General features: G+C 35.5%; 2 protein-coding genes across 2 annotated transcripts in view; one reads left to right on the top strand and one right to left on the bottom strand.

The window, feature by feature from the left end:
• Nucleotides 1-798: 798 nt before the first annotated feature.
• On the bottom strand, nt 799-5034 carry LOC122038405. The gene is made up of 4 exons (XM_042598147.1): nt 3990-5034; nt 3101-3761; nt 1974-2872; nt 799-1196 (listed from the first exon to the last, which is right to left on the bottom strand). Exons 1-4 carry the CDS (start codon nt 5032-5034, stop codon nt 799-801), a joined length of 3003 nt encoding a protein of 1000 aa, XP_042454081.1.
• Nucleotides 5035-9184: 4150 nt separating this feature from the next.
• The window catches only part of LOC122056613 (transmembrane and coiled-coil domain-containing protein 4-like), a gene marked incomplete in the record, with an annotated part of 120688 nt that continues 105883 nt past the window's right edge, over nt 9185-23989 (top strand). The window contains 5 exon segments of the mRNA XM_042618640.1: nt 9185-9542; nt 9633-9714; nt 12744-13235; nt 15383-15548; nt 15641-15793. Of these exon segments, the coding sequence (XP_042474574.1) occupies nt 9307-9542; nt 9633-9714; nt 12744-13235; nt 15383-15548; nt 15641-15793 (1129 nt within the window).

Genomic DNA, 23989 nt, shown 5'->3' with positions numbered 1-23989 from the left:
AGTCGAATTCACTACCCTTCTAGAACACAACACTGATACCCACCAGCCAACTCTGCCACCGTAGACAGAAATCATCTCAACACAATATCATCCAACCAAGTCCAAAACACTATACCTAGAATTTGTCTTGAGGAAACCCAGAACCCCATAAACTGAACCTCACACTTCCAAGCCGATCACTAAAAAAAATCCACTTGCAGTGCAAAGCAAGAAAAAACGATTCCGTTGCCCTGTTGCTGAAATCCCCTTCGTCGAAGCAGATTTATTGCAAGGAAGCAATATAAACATCAAAATCAACTCCAACGCTCAACTCAAAGCAGGCTACAATCAATCAAACCCTTGCTTATTTTACAAACACAACCATCAGAGACCCCAGCCAGCCAACCGAATAAAGCCCTCCCTCATACCTGCTGTAGAAAGCCTAAAGTTCCCTCCAAACTTGCTACGTATATGGGTTCAAGGAGCCAAAAGAGGTGTTGGAAAAATAAACTTCTGCAAATACTGGGATAACAAAAAGGAAAACAGACTTAATCAAGGGGAAGAGAAAGGGTTCTAGAGGTGCCTTGTTTTCGGAGACCCGGTGTTGGCGACGACGAACAATGGTGAGGCGTCCCCTTTTCTTTCCTCCCGTCAAGACCAGCCCCCCTCCTCTTCCTTTTCTTCCGCCGAAACCCTTTCTTCTTTTTTTTTTTTTTTCTCTTCACTACCCACTCCTTATAAGAACCAAATCCTTAGGGTTTGGCCCATTCTTTATCAATTGGGCTAAGCCCAAGTGTCCATTAATTGGTCATTAGCAATTTAGCCCCCCTTAAGTAAAATAAAGAGTTTATTTCTATCAGCATAGCTCTTTTGCCGACTTTGGGCAGTCTTCATTCTCTCTCTAATCCTGGCTACTAGGTCTGCTGTATGCCTCACGATTTCTGGTCCCACCTCTTCCCTCTCTCCCACTTCATCCCAATGGATGGGGGATCTGCACCTCCTTCCATAAAGTGCCTCATAAGGAGCCATGCCTATAGATGACTGATAACTGTTGTTATAAGTGAACTCCACAAGCGGTAGCTTTGATTCCCAACCCCCTTGGAAATCGATCACACATGCTCGCAGCAAGTCTTCTAAAATTTGTATCACCCTTTCCGATTGACCATCTGTTTGGGGATGAAATGCTGTACTAAACAATAGTTTAGTCCCCATGGCTGAATGCAAACTTTTCCAGAAAGCCGACGTAAACCTTGGATCTCTATCCGACACTATAGAAACAGGAATCCCATGCAATCTGACAATCTCTCGAACGTACAACTCTGCGTACTGAGTCATGGAGAAGGTGGTTTTTACTGGTAGAAAATGTGCTGACTTCGTGAGTCGATCAACTATCACCCATATGGCATTAAAGCCCTTCACCGTCTTCGGTAGACCCACTACAAAATCCATGGTGATATTCTCCCACTTCCACTCAGGAATTGGAAGTGGCTTAAGCATCCCCGCTGGCCTTTGATGTTCTGCTTTGACTTGTTGACAAGTTAAGCATTCCGATACAAAACGTGCAATGTCACGCTTCATACCTGGCCACCAATAAAGTAGTTGTAGGTCCTTATACATCTTTGTACTCCCTGGATGCACAGAATATGGAGTGTTGTGAGCTTCTGTCAGGATCTCAACTCTAAGTGAGTCGACACCCGGAACCCAGAGTCGATCCCGGTATCTAACAATACCATCTTCGACTGAATATAAACCCAAACCCTTAGATTCATCCTTCCGTTTCCACTTCTGTAGCTGCCCATCAATAGCTTGTCCTGTCCGAATTTTGTCCCTCAGGGTAGGCTGTACGATTAGAGTGGCTAAGTTGGGAGCCTGGTCCCTAGTATATATCTCGAGGTTAAATTCCTGAATTTTCGTCTGGAGGGGTTTCTGTACCGATAGCTATGTGATGACCGCTGTTTTCCTACTCAAGGCATCAGCAACCGCATTAGCTTTCCCGGGGTGGTAGTGAATATCGCAATCGTAGTCCTTCACAAGCTCTAGCCATCTTCTCTGTCTCATGTTCAGCTCCTTCTGGGTGAAAATGTACTTTAGGCTTTTGTGGTCAGTAAATATTTTGCACTTCTCCCCATATAAATAATGTCTCCAGATCTTGAGGGCAAACACAACCGCTGCCAGTTCAAGGTCATGGGTAGGACAATTCTTTTCATGTACTTTTAACTGTCGGGACGCATACGCAATGACTCGATCATGCTGCATTAAAACCGCGCCCAAGCCTAGCTTCGAAGCATCTGTATACAACACATACTCTCCCTGACTTGATGGCATAGCTAAAACTGGCGCTGTAGTAAGCGCTTGCTTCAACTGCTCAAAACTGTCTTGACAATCATCCCCCCATATAAACTTAGCATTCTTCTTCGTAAGGGCCGTCAAGGGCACTGCAATGGAAGAAAAACCCTTGATGAATTTCCGATAGTAGCCCGCCAAACCCAAGAAACTGCGTATCTCGGTTGCATTTTTAGGCCTTGGCCATGCTCTGACTGCCTCAACTTTAATAGGATCTACTTCAACCCCATCCTTTGAAATAACATGGCCCAAGAATGCTACTTTCTCTAACCAGAACTCGCACTTGCTGAACTTTGCAAACAACTTTCGGTCTTGTAATATCTGCAAAGCGATTCTCAAGTGTTGACTATGCTCCTCCCTGCTCTTTGAATAGATCAAAATGTCATCTATGAATACAATAATGAACTGATCGAGGTACGGCTGAAATATGCGATTCATGAGATCCATGAAGATTGCTGGGGCATTTGTCACTCCGAATGGCATTACCATAAACTCATAATGTCCATATCGCGTCCTGAAGGCCGTCTTGTGCACGTCCGTTTCTTTTACCCTCAACTGGTGGTATCCTGATCGGAGATCTATCTTCGAGAATACCGACGCCCCTTGCAATTGATCAAATAAATCCTCAATTCTTGGCAGAGGATACTTGTTTTTCACGGTCACTCTATTCAATTCCCGATAATCGATACAGAGCCTCATACTTCCATCTTTTTTCTTCACAAACAACACCGGCGCGCCCCATGGTGAAAAGCTTGGACGAATGAATCCTTTATCCAACAACTCTTGAATCTGATTCTTCAGTTCTTTCATTTCTGTCGGAGCAAGTCGATACGGTGCCTTAGAGATTGGCACGGTACCGGGTATCAGCTCAATGGAAAATTCCACCTCTCTTTCCGGAGGAATACCAGAGACATCCTCAGGGAATACGTTAGGAAATTCTCGGGCAACTTCGACATCCTCCACCTTATGGTTGACTACATCAGGTATGGAAATAACATTTGCTAGAACTCCCTGACATCCCCTCATCATGAGTTTCCTTGCACTGACACAAGAAATGAGGTGCAGCCTTTGTCTGTCTCTGGTTGCCTCAAAAATAAACGGCTCCCCGCGGGGTGATCGGATGGACACTGTCCTCCGCCGAAAGTCGATCGTAGCTCCATTCCGTGATAACCAATCCATTCCCAGAATAATATCGAACTCTGGCATTGGCAACACAATGAGATCTGCTTGAACCACCTGCTCTTGCAGTCTAAGCTCCATGTCCTTCACCATCCTGGTAGATAACATCTGTTCACCAGAAGGTCCAGTGACTCTAAATACAATCCCCTTGTCTTCTGGTAAAATTCCTAGTCGCTTTACGAAGGCCTTCGATATAAATGAGTGTGTAGCTCCTGAATCCAGCAAAGCATATGTAGCTACACCTGCGTTGGATATCCTACCTGTAACAACAATATCATTATATCCACTTAAGCATAATATTTACCAGAATTGCCCGTTAAGCCCCTTAACATTTCAAATCGGTCAAATTTTTCGTCCTCTTTATGTTTAGTGCTCTATATTTTCTTGTCTATAATTGGGTTATTGGAGGTCCCTTCTCGGACCATGTAAATTAGCCATACTTAACATTTATGTGATAGGTAATAAATACATTAAACTAATTTGATTACCTGTGATAAGCGTAGTGTCTGGCTCTGCTTCCTTGGCATGCATCACAAATGCTCGTCCGGTCACCGGTTCTCGTAATTTCGGGCATTCTTTAGCTTTGTGCCCGTCTCCTCCGCATTTGAAGCACTTGTAGGTGCCCCACAGGCACTGGCCATAGTGCTGGCGATTGCACTCCTTACACAATGGTTTTTCCTCTGTCTTGACGGCAGTTGCTTCCTGCGGTGATTGCTTCATTTTCCCTTGAAATTTCGACTGTCCTTGCCCTTTCTGTGGTCCGGTATATGACTTCTTATTCTGCTGCTGTTGCTGTTGTGGAGGAGGCCTCTTTCTCTGCACTTCCCACTCGATATCTTTCAAAGACTGCTCGGCTCTGAAGGCTCTAGTGACGGCGTCTTGGTATTCAGTCGGATCAGCCAAAAGAACATCCCGGCGGATAGTTGGCCTGAGGCCATCCAGAAAGTGCCTTAATTTTTCTGTAGCATCATTAGCAATCAGGGGCACAAAATGACATCCTCTATCGAATTTCTTAACAAATTCAGCAACAGACAAGTCTCCTTGACGAAGACTCATAAACTCCCTCTTCAACCTCGATCTCACATCAGCGGTAAAATACTTGTCGTAGAAGATCCCCTTGAACTCCTCCCAGGTCAGGGTATTCTGATTAACCCCCTTTTCAGCTCCCTCCCACCATAGCAAAGCATCATCCTTCAGCAGATATATGGCACATCGAACTTTGTCAGCGTCAGCCATGTCCATGTATCGGAATATCACCTCCAAGGATCGGATCCACCCCTCAGCAACAAAGGGGTCAGTAGTGCCAGCAAAATCCTTAGGGTCCATCCTCCTGAACTGCATATACACGTCCTCCTGTCGTCCCCTATGGGCGTTACCAGTATGTTGTTCCAGGAGCTGAGCCATTCCTTCCAGTATTCGGGTAGCAGCATCTGGTAGTGGAGGTGAGGGAGGCGCAGCATGTCTCTCCACCTCACGTTCTCCTCCAGCACGGCCATTTGTCTTACGCCTTTGATAAACTCGTCTTGGGGGCATGCCTGCACATAACATCTCACTCGTAACCATCTTACACTCTTTCGAACATTTAACTACCTAACTTTTATAACATATAAGCATTTAAATTCAGCATATTTAATTCAAAGCAGTAATAACTCACAGACTTGGGGCTCAGTTCTTGAACTTACTAGAACTGGTAGTACACATCCCATAGAAGATCTTTGCTCTGATACCAACTAAAACACCCTAAGTTTTTTTTTTTTTTTTTTTTGCATCGTATAACGTTCCAACGAATAAGGAAATTGTTTGTTATTGATAAAACCCGTCATACATTCTCAGAATTTAAACTGAAAGCAAATTTATTCTCTCTAAATTATAAATGCTATTTATTTATTCCTTATGCGGAATCAGTGAGTCCTCGGGAGTGTACTATCCAGCCTAGTCTGGTCAAGGTCCAAGCCTCCAACGTCGCCCATTTCTTCACCTGCCACACAAAACCAACACCCGGTGAGATTAACTCAGCACCTCCAAACCAGTGTAGCAAAATCTTCTTATCTAGTCGCATGCATCATCAAATCTACCTTTATTTGGATTTATTGTCTAACATGCAAGCAAACAAGCATATAAGTTTTTTTTTAACAAAAAAAACATTATACTATAAGTATCATTAACATTACTTTGAGTATCCATTGTGTGTTACATTATAAACATTTTTCCTTTAGCATTCATCATATATCATTCTTAGGTAGAGGCGCATTAGTCATCTTTTATCCTTTGTTCGATTGATCAATCTGTTTAACCATGGTACCAGGTGGCGGGGCGTCAGCAACTCTCGTCACTGGGCCGTGGCCAAATATGGAAATCCGGTATTGGGGTCCCTCTGGGGCCTTGTCCCGTAAACGGGGTCCCTCTGGGGCCTTGACCCTTCCGGAATTCCCATTAATTATAGTCTTTTTTTCCATCATTAAATAAACAGAAATTACCATTTTCTATACTAAACTATTTAAGAAATCATACCAGTAACTACATGTGATCATGGTTTATCAATACCAGACTTCGCAATTTACATCCATAGCAGTTAAGCCTATTCCCATAAGAAGGCCTACTTAAACTCCAAACATTTCATGAACAACTTGGACATTATGAGACAGAAAGGAGTAACAAACACTAACAAAAGTATGATCCGAGGCATAGCAAAAGTTCTGTTCTAAAAGTCAACAAAAGAAACTGAACTGCAGTCCCACCCTCATAGCTCCTTCAATACCAAACTTCCTACTCTCTTATCAATTTCCATGGTTGAATCTATTGGGTGAAGCAACCTGCACCACTACCGAAATCCTATTTGGGTCTAAGGAAAGCAGTTCATGCAACTTAAGGAAATTCATACCACTTAAATACTAACACGGTCATGCAGTATTAATACCATGTCTATATTAAAAAAAAACTAGGAATCACTTAACAGTTTTATGAATATGGAAGAAAACAAGCAATGTTCACTTAATACCATGGACATGAAATTTTTAGTAAAGAGCAGAATAAAGATTAAATTATGCCATGGTCATGCAAAAATTCTAGAAGAGAACAAAAGGAAAAATAATCACTTAACACAACGCCAACTCCCTTTCTTTTTTTTTCCTCCACACTGCTCGAGGAAACAAAAGCTTCACCAGAGGTCAACCCAAATCCACTACTCCCCACCCATTCTAACCAATAGTCGAATTCACTACCCTTCTAGAACACAACACTGATACCCACCAGCCAACTCTGCCACCGTAGACAGAAATCATCTCAACACAATATCATCCAACCAAGTCCAAAACACTATACCTAGAATTTGTCTTGAGGAAACCCAAAACCCCATAAACTGAACCTCACACTTCCAAGCCGATCACTAAAAAAAATCCACTTGCAGTGCAAAGCAAGAAAAAACGATTCCGTTGCCCTGTTGCTGAAATCCCCTTCGTCGAAGCAGATTTATTGCAAGGAAGCAATATAAACATCAAAATCAACTCCAACGCTCAACTCAAAGCAGGCTACAATCAATCAAACCCTTGCTTATTTTACAAACACAACCATCAGAGACCCCAGCCAGCCAACCGAATAAAGCCCTCCCTCATACCTGCTGTAGAAAGCCTAAAGTTCCCTCCAAACTTGCTACGTATATGGGTTCAAGGAGCCGAAAGAGGTGCTGGAAAAATAAACTTCTGCAAATACTGGGATAACAAAAAGGAAAACAGACTTAATCAAGGGGAAGAGAAAGGGTTCTAGAGGTGCCTTGTTTTCGGAGACCCGGTGTTGGCGACGACGAACAATGGTGAGGCGTCCCCTTTTCTTTCCTCCCGTCGAGACCAGCCCCCCTCCTCTTCCTTTTCTTCCGCCGAAACCCTTTCTTCTTCTTTTTTTTTTTTCTCTTCACTACCCACTCCTTATAAGAACCAAATCCTTAGGGTTTGGCCCATTCTTTATCAATTGGGCTAAGCCCAAGTGTCCATTAATTGGTCATTAGCAATTTAGCCCCTCTTAAGTAAAATAAAGAGTTTATTTCTATGTTCCCCCTTGGATTTCTTTTTTTTTTTTTTTTTAAAGAAAGGGAATAATAAAAAAAAAAACATCGGACCTTACAACAATATTATAGTGACTTAAGAATCAAATGAGTTTTGTTGGATAAATATTCTCTAACATGTGCTATTTTGTATAGGGCAATCTTACTTTTGATCATGATTTTTTTTGCTTTAACATCTAATGCGGCGATGAATTTCAAACATATGATATTATTTTTTTTAATCCATATATCTAAACTTTTACAAACCCGACTAATCTTGTAGACAGGCGACCCTCTCTTGGTTCGTCCATCGAATAAATCTGAAAGTGCTCACTATAATTTGCCACAACAGTTGACCTTTATAGTTGAAAATTCACTATAAAGCCCATTTCGAACCGTGCTATTTAATAAATACATTGAGCGCCTTACTAGTACACTGTGCCCGGGGCTCATAATACTACTTTGACAAAATGTGGTAAAAAATGATTCGCTCGTTCTCAAGAGGTAAATCATGGATGACTACTATCTATTAGTACATGTGGCGAGACATAAGGGAAGACATACTCAGACACGTCAAGTTTCGACCCCAAGACTTCATGTGGTAACACCTTAAGACAACATGCATAAAGAAATGTAAGTATTTCAGGGATTTAATGTGTAATTTAATTAAGGAAAAAATGGTGTATTTGCAAGACATGGTGTCGCGATATGACATTTAAGTTATCATCGCGTGTACTTTTCGATTTATCCTGATGATCGATGAAAATTTTCGTAAGACTGGATCAAGCATCCCTAGATATAGTCAATGAGATTAATTAGGATTATCATTTTTTTAATATAAATTTAAGAAAATTTAAAGGATAATTTTGCATGTACTCCCCATTGATAAACAAAACTTTGCATGCAGTCCCTAGTGGTGAAAAACTTTATTTCCACTCCCTAGTCAAATATGTTTACCTAATTGCCTATGATACTTTTGGGTATAACAAGTCTAAAAATCAATATCATTTCTCTTAAATTCAGTACATTAAAATTTGAATCCAGTATATTTTCTATCAAATTGAGTACGATTCTTTTTTCACTTTAATTAGATGAAAACTATACTAGATTTTCTTTAAATGACTCAATTGGATGAAAAATTTACTAGATTTTCTTTAAATGGTAAATAATGCTGAATTTTTGAGTAATTATATTAAGCAGGAAAAATGTCGTACTCAATTTAATAAAAAATATACTCAATTCTAGTTTAATGTACTGAATTTAATAGGAATTATACTCATTTTTAGAGTATTTGTACCGAAAAATATGAGGGTTAATTTTGATAGAAAATATACTCAATTCTAGTATAAAGTACTGAATTCTAGTTATAAAGTACTGAATTTAATCAGAATTATACTCGTTTTAAAATTTTTTATACCTAAAACATCTAAGGACAATTTGGTCATGATATTTACATGAGGGGAGTTGAAGCAAAGGAAACTTTGCATGTAGGGAATGGAAATAAAATTTTTTAAATAGGGGGACTGCATGCAACATTAAAGATGAGATTGGGGATTTTTCTCCACTTTACCAAAATTTAAATACATGGTTTAGTAAATTGAAAAAAAAAAAAAATCATTTGTGTCGTGATTGACGGGTCGTCTACTTCAATAAACGAAACCAAACGATACCTTGTGCATCGCGAAGGAGCCGAAGACCGCTTCCAGTATCTGCTGATCCTACGGTGGTGTTCATCGCTACCCTCCTGAGAAGTAACTGGTCCGGTGACAATGGCCTCCTCGATGCTAAGTGCGACGCAGAGATACGCGGCAGGAGCGCTTCTGGCACTCGCCCTCCGCCAGGCTCAGATCCATCAGATTCACCCCCTTGGCTCCGACGTCTCCGAAGTTGATCCCAACGCAAGGGACAGGTGCAGCTCCGCTAGCGCCACTAGCAGTGAGAGTGACGGCGACGATCCCGAACTCTGGACACATCAGTCCCGAGGTCTTCTCCGCCCTGTTTTCAGGTTCCCTCATTTGGTCTTTGCTTTCTCCTTTCCTTCACGAACTCGTTCCAAGATGCATGTGCCTGAGTCTTTTCCTATTGGACGGAATAGGTTTTTGAACATTGATTCCAAGGCCTGGCTAGGATTGGAGGAGACTGCTGGGTCATCGGAAGTCACACATCACATAGGAGCGGTACACTGATTTTCGCACACACCATCCTTCATACTTTTTGTGTGTTTGGGTTGTTAATCGGTGGTTGTTATTGTAATTGAAGAACCTGTTTGTTAGTTTGCCCGATCACTTGTCTGTGCGAGTTTTGATAGTTACGAGTCGCTTTCTTTCTAGGCGGTTGTGGGGACAGTGGAACGATGCTGTCCTTATCTTTTCCAAGTTTTTCACACTGATCTGGGATTGTATGGGCGTTTATAGATGTTGCAATTGAAATCTAGGAAATCAAGGTGACATTTTTGAAAACTTTCTGTTACCTTGATATTGATGTGGTGAAGAAGCTAGATTCTATGGTGGAAGGGGAGAGTGAGGAGGCAAACGTATGAATAAGGACACATGGAACTATTGAAACATCATTTTTCTGCTCATGTATTTCTTTAAAACAAGTATAACTAAGATTCCAAACTAAAGACAAATAATCCTAGTGCCAAAACAGAGCTAATATGGAAAGTCATATTGGCGCGTTGATAGGGACCCTCTTTGGTTGTGTATCTGTGTAGGTAAATGTCAAGATCCTTTTGTTCATTCTTTCATATCCAAATGTAAATTATGATTAGTTTTGCTCATCCATTTGATTAGGAATATCCATTTTGTGGCAATATAATCATCAAGCATGACCTTAATCTCATCATGTCTTCTCGATAATGACTTCAAAAATGAAATGGATGAAACCTGTATCGAGGTTTTGCTGCTTAGGGTTTTATTATTTATGTACCTTATGGCAAATCCATAATTGGCTCAACCATGTTTTGGAATGTCAGTGGGTCTTCAGTGTTGAAGATGTTTTGTGTCATCTTGGACAGTAGCATCAACATTACAATGATTATGGGACATAACTATTTAAATAATGGAAAGGATACATGCCAAGCATCCTTAGTTTCTCATATTGATGAGTCAATGACAATGTAGATCTAATCAAATATATTTAATAGCAAGACTCAACAATGTTTGCAAAGTATCATCAAAACCATTAATTTATCCCCATCTTTTGATGATTTTTTTGGCTTCTATGTTACTCATTAATAATTCCATGAACCAGTTGATGGACTATCAGAGCTTCTATCGAAAATGCTTATGATTTTGAAAGGAATGTGATAATTTTATAGTTCGTCATTGTTGAATGCAACAAGAACAACAAATCATGTCCAACTATTTTGGGTTGGGATCAGCACCCAACCATGATTCACCATGTTCATAATTATGAAAAATCACATGATCTGTTCATGGTGTTGCTTTTGATTGAAATTCCTACTTATCTTATGCTTTGACATGTCTAATGGATTTTTTTTTTTTCAAAAAATTAGTTTTGACAATGCAAAATTCCAACCTTGATGATCATTAATGATTAGATGAGTCAATCTAGGAGGTTGTGTTATTAATACATGTGGAAGAGGAAGTGTGGATCTCATGATCTTTTAAAATACTATGAACTGCAAAATTCCTTGTCTAGAAAATAAATGCTAACTATATGAACGTTTAAATTTGGTTCATTCATAATAGCTTAATATTGGACGAATAGCCAATTAATTAAGTTTAACTTGCTATTGGCTTGTTTTTGAATCCTATAATTACAAAAATGTTCTCCATCTAGTCCATTTCTAGGCCTGTCCAATCAACCAACCACTAGTACAGATGTTGTGCTAAAAATATTAAGCTACATATTGGGATATAACTATGAGTTGCAAAGTTCTAAAGTACTACTTGACTTTACAAACCTTGCCATGACAGGACCAAGATGATGACTGCTTTTTAGCATATTCAGCATGCAAGAGTTCTAATAATATGTGGTTTGCTGTATGGTTATTCTTTCACATTGAACTATATGTAAGACTGTTGTAGATATAATGTTTAGATATTTTAAGTCACTTTTAATATGTTACATGCATTTTTCTTTGGTTTCCTTCTACTCACATCCTAAACTCTAATTGATGGGAGCGTATGACAAATTATCTATGATGCCCAAGCTTTGTCTTTCCATAGTGGAACACAATCTTTCTTATTTGATCGAGCAATGCACTTGTTTTTCTTGTAGTTGGCCCAACAAGTCTTCCTAATATGGCATTAAATCTTCAATGAAGATTGATCAATGGTTGTAGCATAAACAATATGAATTTCCTAATACACCAACTCTTGTTAAAGGTTCCAAAAGTTTGAGTGCTTCATGGCTCACAATTGAGGGAAAATTTCCTTTTATGATGATGATGTATGAATTTTTATTCGATGTTTGAGAAAATTACTATCATTAAATTGTTTTAACATTTTATGTTATGGTTACAACTATGCATATACTTTTCACTGATAGGATTTTTGTTCAAGGGCATATCTATGACACTATCCCTTGAGGAATGCTTGGATTTTTCCTTCAGATTTTGTTGGTTTCTATAGATCATACATCAGAGAAATTTTTTACTTATATCCACAAACTGTTTCTTCATTGTTTCATTAAAAAAAATTTCATTTTGACTTCTGGCAGGCCTGTGCAATGATTGTCTTAATTTGTGCTTCAATAATTAATAGGGTCTGCCTTAAGATGATTTGAGACATCCAACTCACAAGTCTGAGGCCTCGATGCTTGAACAATTTCTGTGTAAGATTATAATTGACAGTGGAAACAAAATCAGTTTAATAGTTTGAAGATTATTTGCTCCAAGTCTTCTGAAGCAATCACTTTATACAACAGCTTTGTGTTTGTTAATAATAAAATTGTAAAAAGTGTTGCTTGAAACATACTTTTTTAATAATCAGATATATTCTAATAAAAGCTGCTTTTGTATGAAAGAAGTATTTTTGATCTTTCTAGTCAAAGTTTCTGTTCTTGGACAATAACTTCATAAGTGCAATATTGATAATTTTATATTACTTTGAAGAAATGATTCAGTAAACATTAACACTGAGCTGTCATTTTGATGTCATTATGAAGGTCTATGCAGGTGCAAACTGCCAATGTTATGAATGTTGCTCAATGACTTCTGGTTTTATTCCTTCTGTCACAGTATATGAGAATGATTTTTGAAGAAGACGGTGAAATTTCTTCAGAGAAGGATGAGCTAGAATTCGCTTTAAAAAAGGGAGTTGATGCCATGTCAATGAGCTTAGAAACTTCTTCTGGCAAGGTATCCTGTGAGAAGCATCAGAATCAGGATCAGGAAGATTTTGACAAACCTACCTTATTGGCATCCCATAAGAGCTTAGAGAAGACATCAGAAACATGTCCAACTTTGGAAAACAGAAATTTGAAGGTGTCTCTTAAAATGGAGGACTTACAAAATCAGTTTGACAGCCAATGCAGTGAAGGACCAATAATAACAGACTCTCCTTTTTATCAAAAGAGGAGACTGGTAGTGTTGTATGAACTCCTTTCTGCATGTGTGGCCGATATACCTCAAGATGACAAAATATCTAAGTTTCGAAATGGCTATGATGCTAGACATCGTGTTGCCATACGGTTGTTAGCAACTTGGCTTGATGTTAAGTGGATCACAGTGGTATGTTTTTTATTGATAGACATACTTTTTCAACTGATTTTTCAGTCAATTAAATGAAAAAATGCCCCAATTTCAATAATATGCACTATTATGGTTTTTTAATTAACTTATTTTACCAAAGCATCATATCGTAAAATCCTTTAGACATGAAGTTTTCACATGTTAGAAGTATTAGTATTAATAGTTTTGTTGGAATAATGAATCATAAAATATCTTATTTTATTGTTACTAACCAAGTCTTTTTTGATCTCTCTTCCTCGTTTAATGTGCATATCTGTCATAGTACATGTCCGTACTATCTTAAATGTCTCCCATAGTTTTCTCTCAATAGATACAACTCTGACTCTCTAATACTCTTATTTTTTATTCTGTCCATCATCGTATGCCCACACATCCACCTTTACATCCTCATCTCTCTCATCTTCTGTTTATGTGCTCGAGTCATAGCCCAATATTCAATGCCAGGTCTAACCACTGTTTTGTAGAACTTCCTTTTAATTTTTAGAGGTACTTTATAATCACATAAAACACCTTACACTCTCTTCCATTTCAACCAACCTCCTTTTATTCTATGTAAGAGAGCTATCTCAGTCCCTCTTTCGTTTTGCAAAAATGATTTTAAATACTTAAAGCTCTCAGTTTTAAATAACTTCATCTCTTATTTTAATAATTGTCTCATCATATCTAATATTACTAAACTTAAATTTCATATATTTTGGCTTTACTTAGCCTAAAACGTTTCATTTCAAGTATTTCTCGACAAGATTTTACTTTAGTATTTACTCTTTACGCGTCTTATCTACTAAAATAATATTATCTGCAAACAACATATACCACAATGTCTTGAATTTGTCTTAAATGTGTCCAGTGAGTTCGAATTAGTGTAAAAAGATAAGGACTTAGAACTGATACTTGATGTAACTTTATCTTTATTCGAAATGTTTTAGTTAATCTGATTGTTACTTCCTTATTGATATTTTTAATTAGTTCAATATATGCTATGCTAACACATCTTTTTTTAGAATTTTTCATATAATATTTATAACAATCAAATATTAGTAAAAATATTTTTTAATTAATATATTTATATTTTAAAAGTACTAAAACTGTATCAACATAGCACAATATCGAAACTGTATATCATAAATTGAAATTTCGACATAGCTCAAAATTTTAAACCTAGCATGGAAGTCTAGATTGCTAGAGGAGACTAAGATAAGGTGGTTATGGAGTTTTATCGTGATTAATTATGTACAAGTTTTAATTATATAATATAATATAATATAAAAGTGACAAACAAAATGAAGCTAATTATTAAGATATGTAGGAGAGTTGGGATCAATTGATTCTAATCGAGATTCATTCTACTCCGAACTTTCTTATTATATCTCTTATGCATTATATGTGATCCATTATATTAGAGGTCTTGGAGATATGTGCATTTATCCTATTCTTGTATCAATTCAGTTTCTAATGGGTAGATGAAGTCCAATTTCTAGTGGTTAATTGAGACATGCTGATGGAGATGTGGAAAATCAATATTAGTGCTACATGTGCTGAGATAATTATTAATTTGAGTTTATCTTACGAGGATGTTACAAAGCTAGGGTTCTTTAGTATGAGGTTTCCTCGCACAACCCTACCATGGTATGAATTTTCAGCTTCTCAGCCCTAGTATGATCTTCCATAGGGATTCCTGCTAATGGCTTTAAAAGCTTGTAATTCTAGCTTTTTACCCAATCTTCCAGAACTTGTGATCCATGTTGCTAAAAACCAAAATACTATCAATTAGTGAGCTACACACGTTTGATTGTGCCTAAGTGTTTATTTATCCGTGCTAACAAAAAAGAGGTGATCTTTCAATTTTAGGGTCAATATTTCAAATCACCTGGAAGTGCAGTGCTGCTTTACTACTAGTAACCAATTTGCCATCATGAATATTGAATTTCAGGATTTACAAGACTAGATTAATTAACTCAATTGATTTGTACATTCTGCTCATTTTCAATTATTAATAAATTGGTAGTCTCCCCCCAAGATTAGCATACCTATTGCCAAAATAGTTGCACTTGAGGAATGAAACTTTTTCCCCCTCTTAGCAACTCATTTAATTTAGGGCTCTTAACCTTTGAACTTTGGTGTTATAGGAGGCTATGGAGATAATGGTTGCTTGCTCTGCAATGGCTGCAGCAAAAGAGGAAGTACAGTCCCAAGAAAATGAATCTGAAAAGAGCAAATGGTCAAAATGGAAACGTGGTGGAGTCATAGGTGCAGCCGCATTGACTGGAGGAGCTTTGATGGCTCTAACTGGAGGTTTGATATGCCAAATTATTAATAATAAATTCTACTCCTTGGTTGATTTACCTTCATGCAAGTTTTATAAGTTACTTATCCACTATCTATAGGTTTGGCTGCTCCAGCAATTGCTGCAGGGTTTGGTGCTTTAGCTCCCACATTAGGGACTCTAATCCCTGTTATTGGAGCAAGTGGATTTGCTGCCATAGCTACTGCTGCAGGATCTGTAGCTGGTTCTGTAGCAGTTGCTGCTTCCTTTGGAGGTGCACCTTTAACTTACCCCTTCTAGTCCCTTCCAATTTTAACTTAAAGACACATCATTTTATTATAAATCATGCATAAGCACACAAAACATTGGTTGGTTAAAATAAAGGCTTGATTAATAAGTCAATCACAATCTTTATGAAATTTCAAATTAGCATAATGTTTATTTTTTTTTAAATATTCACAATGATATATTTTAGTTTTAAATTTATCATCCAAGCCAATTCCATCTAGTGGTATGTTGGTAATGTGGTGGTCCATCCACTATTAAGTTGGTGGTATGGTGGTAAGGTGGTCTATCCACTAGTAAGTTGGTGGCATGGTGAAGTGGCGGTGACGTGGTAAAATGTTAGATTAGTTGATGCCTACTTATGTTACAACTAGGTACTATCAATAACGTGTCACTAGTTTAAATACAAGAAGAAATATTCAAGTCACTATCTCTAGTCCCCGTGTTGACCATGAACTCAACTCCACTATTGTTTTTTTCCCACCTATGTTGATGTGGCATGGCTAGGCCTCCCTTGGTAGATAATGTAGACAAATCGACTACATTAGCACTCCTCTATATCACCAACTTAATAACGGACTATATTTAAAACAAAAATTTAGATTTGAAAATGTAATTATCATAATGCTTAAAATTTTTTAAATCTTCACAAATTTTAGATTTTAGTTTTAAATTTATGAGTCAGTTGCACTTGTCTATATCCACTGTTAAGTTGGTGATGTTGCGGTGAGTTGGCAAAATGCTAGATTAGGTGATTTGTGATATATCTGTCAACTAGGTACTAATTTATGACATGTTACTAGTTTAAATTAGATTTTTTTAAGGCACTATCTCTAGGCCTTGTATTGAACTTTGCTATAGTTAATTTTTTCCACCTAAGTTGGCGTGGCATGGCTAGTACCCACTTGGTAGATAATATAGACAAATCGATTGCTTTGGCATTCTTCTATGTCACCAACTTAACAATGGATTATATATTTAAAACTAAAACTTAAATTTGAAAATGTTTGAACGCTATATTAGATTTGAAATTTAGAACAAAAGTTATAAAATTTTTACTAATTAACCCCCAAACAAGCCATCTAGTATCTAGCCTCAACCACTTCAACATTTAACTTCTAAACGAATGGATTCTATTTTTTTTTAATAATCTAGGTGCCGAGCTTCGTCCACTAATCTTGGAGGTAGATGACCTTTCCCCTTGGTTCGTCTATAGGGTAAATCCGGAGCACAACTTATGCACACTCAGAATTCAATCTTCAAGATATTCATCCAATTTGAGATTTGAACCCTAGTCCTCTATTTGGCTCCTTTAAGCGCTTTACTCAAAAAAAAAAAAAAAAAGGAAAAAAAAGATTGGATTCTTCGTATCCCTTTATATGTTCTTATGTTGTATAGTTCATTAAATAAATGACCATATTGGCCATGGTCCTTTTTATTGACCAAGCTTACTTGCCGAGCATGATTTGTTTGTAGCTACATTATCCTTTATGATATACGAAAAATGCTGTGAAAGAATTGAGAATGAAAATTAAAATTATTATAACAAATCGTCATACTTTTTTATTATAATAATTTAGCTCATATATATACAACTTTGTCTACGAAATGAAATAAGGCATATAGGTCATAATCTTTCAACTATAAGGAAAAAAAACAAAAAGAAAATAAAGGAAAGAATTTCCTAGAAAAGAATCAACTAAAGGACCACTGTGCACGAAGCTCCTGTTAATGCAGGGTCCTGACGAAGGATTTATTATATGCAACCTTACTTGCATTGTAAGAGGTTGTTTTCGCGACTCGAACTTGTGACTTGCACACAACAACTTTACTATTGCGACAAAGCTCCTCTCAGAAAAGAATCAACTAAAAATAAAAAAAATAAAAAACAAATAAATCAATCTTCTAATAAAATGATTTGCTAAATCACTCTTAGAATATTCCAATGCTCCCCCGAATGGAAACGTTTATCTTTCCTAACTTGTTTACCATGTATTGACTTGAAAAGTCTTTATTAAGACTTCAACGGTTTGTTTCTTAGTTGGAATGTATATCATGTGGATATTCCCTTTATCAATTTTTTCTGTGAGGAAATGACGATCCACATGTATGTGCTTTGTTCAATCGTGATGAACTGAATTGTGAGGAATACTAATAACTATTTGATTATCACAATAAAGCATTATTGGAGAGTCATTAAATATCTTCAATTATCCTAGTAACCTCTGAGCCATATCCCCTCACATTTCCGGTGTGCAAGTGTTCAAAATTCTGCCTATGCATTGCTTTGAGCCATTGCTGGTTGTTTCTTAGTTCTCCATGTCACTAAGTTGCCCCAAATATATGCGCACTATCATGAAATTATCTCCTATCCACAAAGGAACTACCCAATCAATATTAGCATAGACTTCTACCATTTTGTGACCTCCTTTCTTGAAAAATATGTCCATTCGCGGAGTATCTGTCATAAATTGGCTAACAACGTTTACTATAAAGGTCATATTAGGACGAGTTTGTGATCGGGAAATAAGTTTACCTATGAATCTTTTGATAATGCTCTTGATTAACCTCCTTTCCACCCTCAATCCAAATTTAACATTGGCTCTATGGATATCTCAATTGGCTTGCACCCCAACATATGTCTCTCTTAAAGTATATATTTTCTTTGAGAAACAAGAATTCCTACACTACTTCTAGCCACTTCCATACCTAGGAAGTGTTTAAGAGCACCCAAACTTTTTAATTCCAATGCACCAACTAGATAGATTCTAACTGCGTGTGATCATTACTAGTAATAATTATATCATTCACATATATAATACAAATGACCCCTTCTACCATTCTAAGAATGTTTGTAGAATAAAGTAGGATCTGATTGTACTTGTAGAAATCCTCGACTTTTTATTGCTTGAGTAAAATTCTCAAACACTCCTTTAGAGACTCCTTCAAGCCATAAAATGATTTTTTCAATTTACACACCAATTGATCCCCTTTTAAACCTTGGAGGAGGCTATATACACTCTTTATGTATATTTCCATTTAAAAAGATATTTTTTATATCTAACTATTAAAGGTTCTAATCAAGATTTATTGCTAGAGATAAGAGGACTTTAACTGAATTGAGGTTAGCTACAGGAGAAAACATTTCCTTGTAGTCTAAATCATATGTTTGAGTAAAGCCTTTAACAACAAACCTTGTTTTGTATCATTTGATACTACCATCAATATTGAATTTGATTGTGAATACCCACTTGCATCCGGTTATCTTCTTACCATTAGGCAATTCTTGAATCTCCCATGTACTATTCTTCTCTAAGGCTTTCACTTCTTCCTAAACAACCAATCTCCACTTTGGGTTCGCAAGAGCCTTTTTAATATCTTTTAGTATCTCATTTTTTGTTTAAAGTAGTGGTGAAAGTTAAAAATTAAGTGATAGTTTCTTATACGAAATAAATTTTAAAATGGGATATTGTGTACATGATCTTATACCTTTGCTAAAGTGATGGGTATGTCTAAATTCACCCAAGTTCTTGTTCACTTTACCTTGATGGTTCAAAACTTAATAGAGGAATGAAATCACATTCTTATCTTTGTTTTGCATTAGGCTTGTCACTATCTTGAGAATGATTTCTGCATGAATGAGCAAGCAACCAAGGGAGTTAAGGATTATCTCCTCTGTCTTTAATATTTTTTCTTGTTATAATTGTGGCATTATCACTCCACTCATGGTGAATAAATTTTGCCATGACTAGTCCTAAGCTCGAATAAAGGGTTGCATTAGGTTGCCAGTTAGCGTAAAACTTAGCTATTGTATATATATATTCATCAAGCTATTGCACTAATGTTAGGTATTTCCCCAAGAGGAATGTCTCGGCAAGGACCACTACATTTCTTTGAGAATTTAGGCGTAGTGTTAAATATGTAAAGATTCTCACATTATAGGTTTGATAAGAACAAATATTATAGGACTACATAGAATTCTATAGATTTTAAATATAAAATGTATGAGTGCTTACTAGTAAAAAAAAATACAGGTAGTAGATACTATAATTATAAAAAGAATTAATATTTTATATTTATAAAAGATAAAATAGGTAGGGGAGAAAACAAAGATGATAAAGAACGTAGATTTTAAGTATGGTATATGGGAAAGAGTAAAAAAATAAATAAAAATAAAGTAAATATTATTGTAAATAATTTCTTAAGGGACAAAGTAATATGAATAGTCAGAAAGGCTGATAGATTAGATAAAGACATCAAACACGTATTTTGAGAAGATATAGATGCGGTAATACAAAAAGTTCTAATAAATGAGATGATTTTAATAGGAGGAGATTTAAATGAGCATGTAAATGTTAGAAATGCGGAATATAATAGGGTGTATGGGGGCTATGATTTTGAAACAAGAAATGAAGAAGAAAATGTTATATTGAATTTTGTGATGGTATATAAACTTATAATAGCTAATATATTTATTTGAAGAAGAAAGAAGAATACCTATTTGTGTTCAAAAGTGGGAACAATAAATTATAATTTTACTTTCTAATCAGGAAGAAGAATAAAAACATTTATAAAGATTGCAAGGTCATTAAAAATTTGACCCAAGGATTGAAATCTCCTACTCATCGACCGACATTGGCACGATTCAGCACCAGGCCTAGTGGCAGCCGTGAAGGAGGTGCGACCCGTGCAACCATGTAGAGGGGTCGCGCCATCCTTGTGGCTAGTCGGAGGGGCCAAGCTGTCGCCGTGGAAGGCTTGCGTGACCCCTCGTCGTGCCCGAGGGGTTGCAACTCGGCGGAGCAAGTGAGGGTTTTTAAATTAAATTTGAGGGTTTTTTTTAATTAAAACTGAACAATTCCTAGGTATGATAGGGATAATCCAAAGAGACTTAATTAAACCCTAATAAAATTATCTAATTAATTAGATATTTGATTTATTTTAATTCTAAAAATATATAATAAATTATTTATTTATTTATCTCCTAGCTATGTTATTAATATATTTTTTTTGATGAATCTAAGATCCCTAACTTAAATAAATAACCAAACATTTTTTAAAATTCTAATTGAATTATCCCATTAAAATATATAAAAATTTATTTAAAATTTTAAAAAATCCTAATAACATATTATATATTACTAAAACCCTCCGCAGGGGCAGGGGCCGTGTTGTCGCGATGGTTTCCGCAGGTCATTGTAATTGCGATTTTTTTATTTTTTAAATATGTATTTTTTATAAATAAACTATTATTAATAATAGTTATTAAATATTAAAATTATTTCAAAATTTTTAAATAATTTTAAAATTTAATAAATATTTTTTAAAATAATTTTTAAAGTAAATATAAATTTAAAATAATCTAAAAAATATATTTCTTAAACATTTCAACTAAATTTTTTTAAATTAAAAATTTACAAATGCATTCAAAAAAATAATTTAAGATTTTCAAAATATTTATAATTATTTTTAGCCTTTCAAATAATTTTATAATTTTTAATTAAGTTTTGAATTTTAAGAATTATTTTTTAAAATATTTTTTATAAAAATTTAATAGGCATTTTCTTATAAAAAATATTGAATTATAAATTCAACATTTCAAATATAAAATATAATTAATAATCAAATCTTAATATATATTTATATTTAAAATTTTAAAAAATACCGAAATTATATCAACATGATATGATGCCGAAACTGTATTGTTTTAGTCCAGGATAAAAATCTTGGCATGAGTGGAGATTTTAATCCTTGATTTAACCACCCAATATAGTGTTAGATACACACTTCAAGTATGGTACAAGGATGTGCACTCTTAGGATCAAATGGTGGAGATTAAAAGATGGGAAGTAATGCATCTTAACAGAGAGGATAGGTGCACAAATATTAAGTGAAATACATGTTTATTAGACTACAACATGGGATAAAATGACATTAAATTTGAAAATGATCGCCAAGAGTGTAGTCCGTGAGTCAAGGGATGAACATCACCAAATAAAGAATTTTGATGGTGGAATGAGGAAATACAAAGAAAATGATGGAAAAAGAATATCATACTAACTATACACTTGTGAGAATGAAATTTTTTTTTTAAAAAAATATGCGGTCATCGAGAAAGAGACTGACAAAGTAGCGAGTGAAGCTAAGAGTGAAGCTTTTGAATGCTTATATTGACAGCTTGATGCAAAAGAAGAGAAAAGAGATGTCTATAAAATAACTAATATAGGCTTGGAAATGAATCGAATGTTTGTGAATAAGCTTAAGCCTAGTGTTCAGTTTGGTAAGAATTTATTTATGTTCATTTAATACATACAAGATCAATTAAATGAATAAGCTTGAACAACTTGTTAAATTAAACGAATAATCTCTAACATATGTGTTCAGCTCTTTAACGTTTGTGAACAACGTTTGTGAATAATGTTCAAGAACCATATTGATCAATAAAACTCTTATTAATATGCCAAATAAACAAAAAAAGTTTTAAAATAAATAAATAAGTTTGTATTATCAAACTCAATAACTAATTAAATAAGCTTAAAATGTAAAATTTTTAAATAATCAAATAAGCTAGAATTGAGAGCTCGATAACATCTAAACAAATCTAGCTCAAACTCATAAAAAAAGAAACCATCATTTCAATGACTTGGTTCATTTTAGGCTGTTATCTTATCAAACAAGCTTGAATATCATAAAGCTTGACTCGATTTGGCTTGTTTACAACCATATGCTAAAGCGAGAGAGAAGAAAACAAATGATCTTATCCAAATAAGATGCATTGAAGATGAGTCCAAAAGGGTACTAATGAAGGATGGGGAAATAAAGAGTGATTATATAGATATTTTCATTAACTTTTTTATGAAGATTTAGATGCAACTTAGCTTAGGAAATTAAGTAAATTAGAGATGTATACAAATTGAAATTTTTATTTGAGAATATAAATTTTAGAATTAGAATAGATGTTAAGTGATATGCAAAATGGAAAAATGATCGGAACGGATGATATTCCAATAGAGGTATGAAAGTACTTAGGGAAGTAGGGTATTGAATGGTTTATGAAATCATTCAATCTAGTATTGAAAATGCAAAAATGTTATCAGTTGAGGTAAGTACTTTATTCCTATGTATAAAAACAAATGAGACACAAAATTGTATGAATTATTAGCACTTTAAACTAATGGGTCATATCATGAAACTTGAAAAAAGAGTCATAGAGAAGATTAAGACCAAAATGACAAAAGCAATATGGATTCTGGCCTAAAAAGTCGATAATAGAAATTATACATCTTCTTAAACAACTGATTGAAAATTATCGAAAAACCAACAACACTTACACATGGTATCTATTAATTTAGAAAGAAACTTTTAATAGAGTCTAAGGAAAATTATGTAGAGAATTTTAGAAAAGAAAGACATTAATGTAACATATATTGAAACAATTAAGCTATGTATAGGATATAACGATAAAAGTAAAAGACTCTAAGCGAATAAATAAAGCATTTCCTATATAGATAGAGATTACATAAGAATTTGCTCTAAGTCTATATTTTTTTACACTAGCCTTGGATGAACTTACTTGTACATCGAAGACACATTACTATGGTACATGTTGTCAGTAGATGACATTGTTTTGGTTGATGAGACATGTGAATAGTGAATGCTAAGTTCGAATTTTAGACTTAGTGAAGAAAGAATATACGGAATATAAGTTTAATAGTAGTAGACATAACAAGACAATTAGTAAGATAGGAGATGACGAATTATCTATACCTAAGAGATTTAAGTATATATGATCCTTTGTGCAAAAGGATGGAAAGGGTTGATAGAGACAGTTTTATATAGGATACAAATAGGATGGTTGAAATAAATGTGTGACATGTTCTTTGTGATCGTAAGATGCTTCTAAAACTTAAAGGAAAGTTGTATAAAATCACAGTTAGACATGCTATATTATATGAAACTAAATGTCAGATTATAAATCGGGCACACAAGTAGAAGATCAGAGTTGTAGAGAGATGAGTATTTTAAAGTGGATATATAAACATATGAGGATGGATAGATAAGAAATGATAATATTAGAGAGAGTTGGGGTTGTACATAAAGTAAAAACTTAAAGAGATGCGCTTAAAATAATATATACCATGGTTGAAAATTTTGTTCTATGCCGGGCGGAACGGGCAAAATTTAC

Source organism: Zingiber officinale, chromosome 1B (genome assembly GCF_018446385.1).
Source record: "Zingiber officinale cultivar Zhangliang chromosome 1B, Zo_v1.1, whole genome shotgun sequence".
NCBI classification, from domain to species: Eukaryota; Viridiplantae; Streptophyta; class Magnoliopsida; order Zingiberales; family Zingiberaceae; genus Zingiber; species Zingiber officinale.
The sequence above is the reverse complement of the archived record's forward strand: the minus strand, read 5'-3'. Positions and strand labels throughout refer to the sequence as shown.

What these genes read in the sequence shown, in the direction of transcription:
- LOC122038405 (XM_042598147.1), bottom strand. Translation starts at nt 5,034, where the DNA reads ATGCCCCCAAGACGAGTTTATCAAAGGCGTAAGACAAATGGCCGTGCT. An exon ending in AAGAATCAGATTCAAGAGTT is followed by an intron (nt 2,873 to 3,100) that starts GTTGGATAAAGG and finishes CCACCAGTTGAG; the next exon opens with GGTAAAAGAAACGGACGTGC. An exon ending in CGATATTCACTACCACCCCG is followed by an intron (nt 1,197 to 1,973) that starts GGAAAGCTAATG and finishes AAAGTTTGCATT; the next exon opens with CAGCCATGGGGACTAAACTA.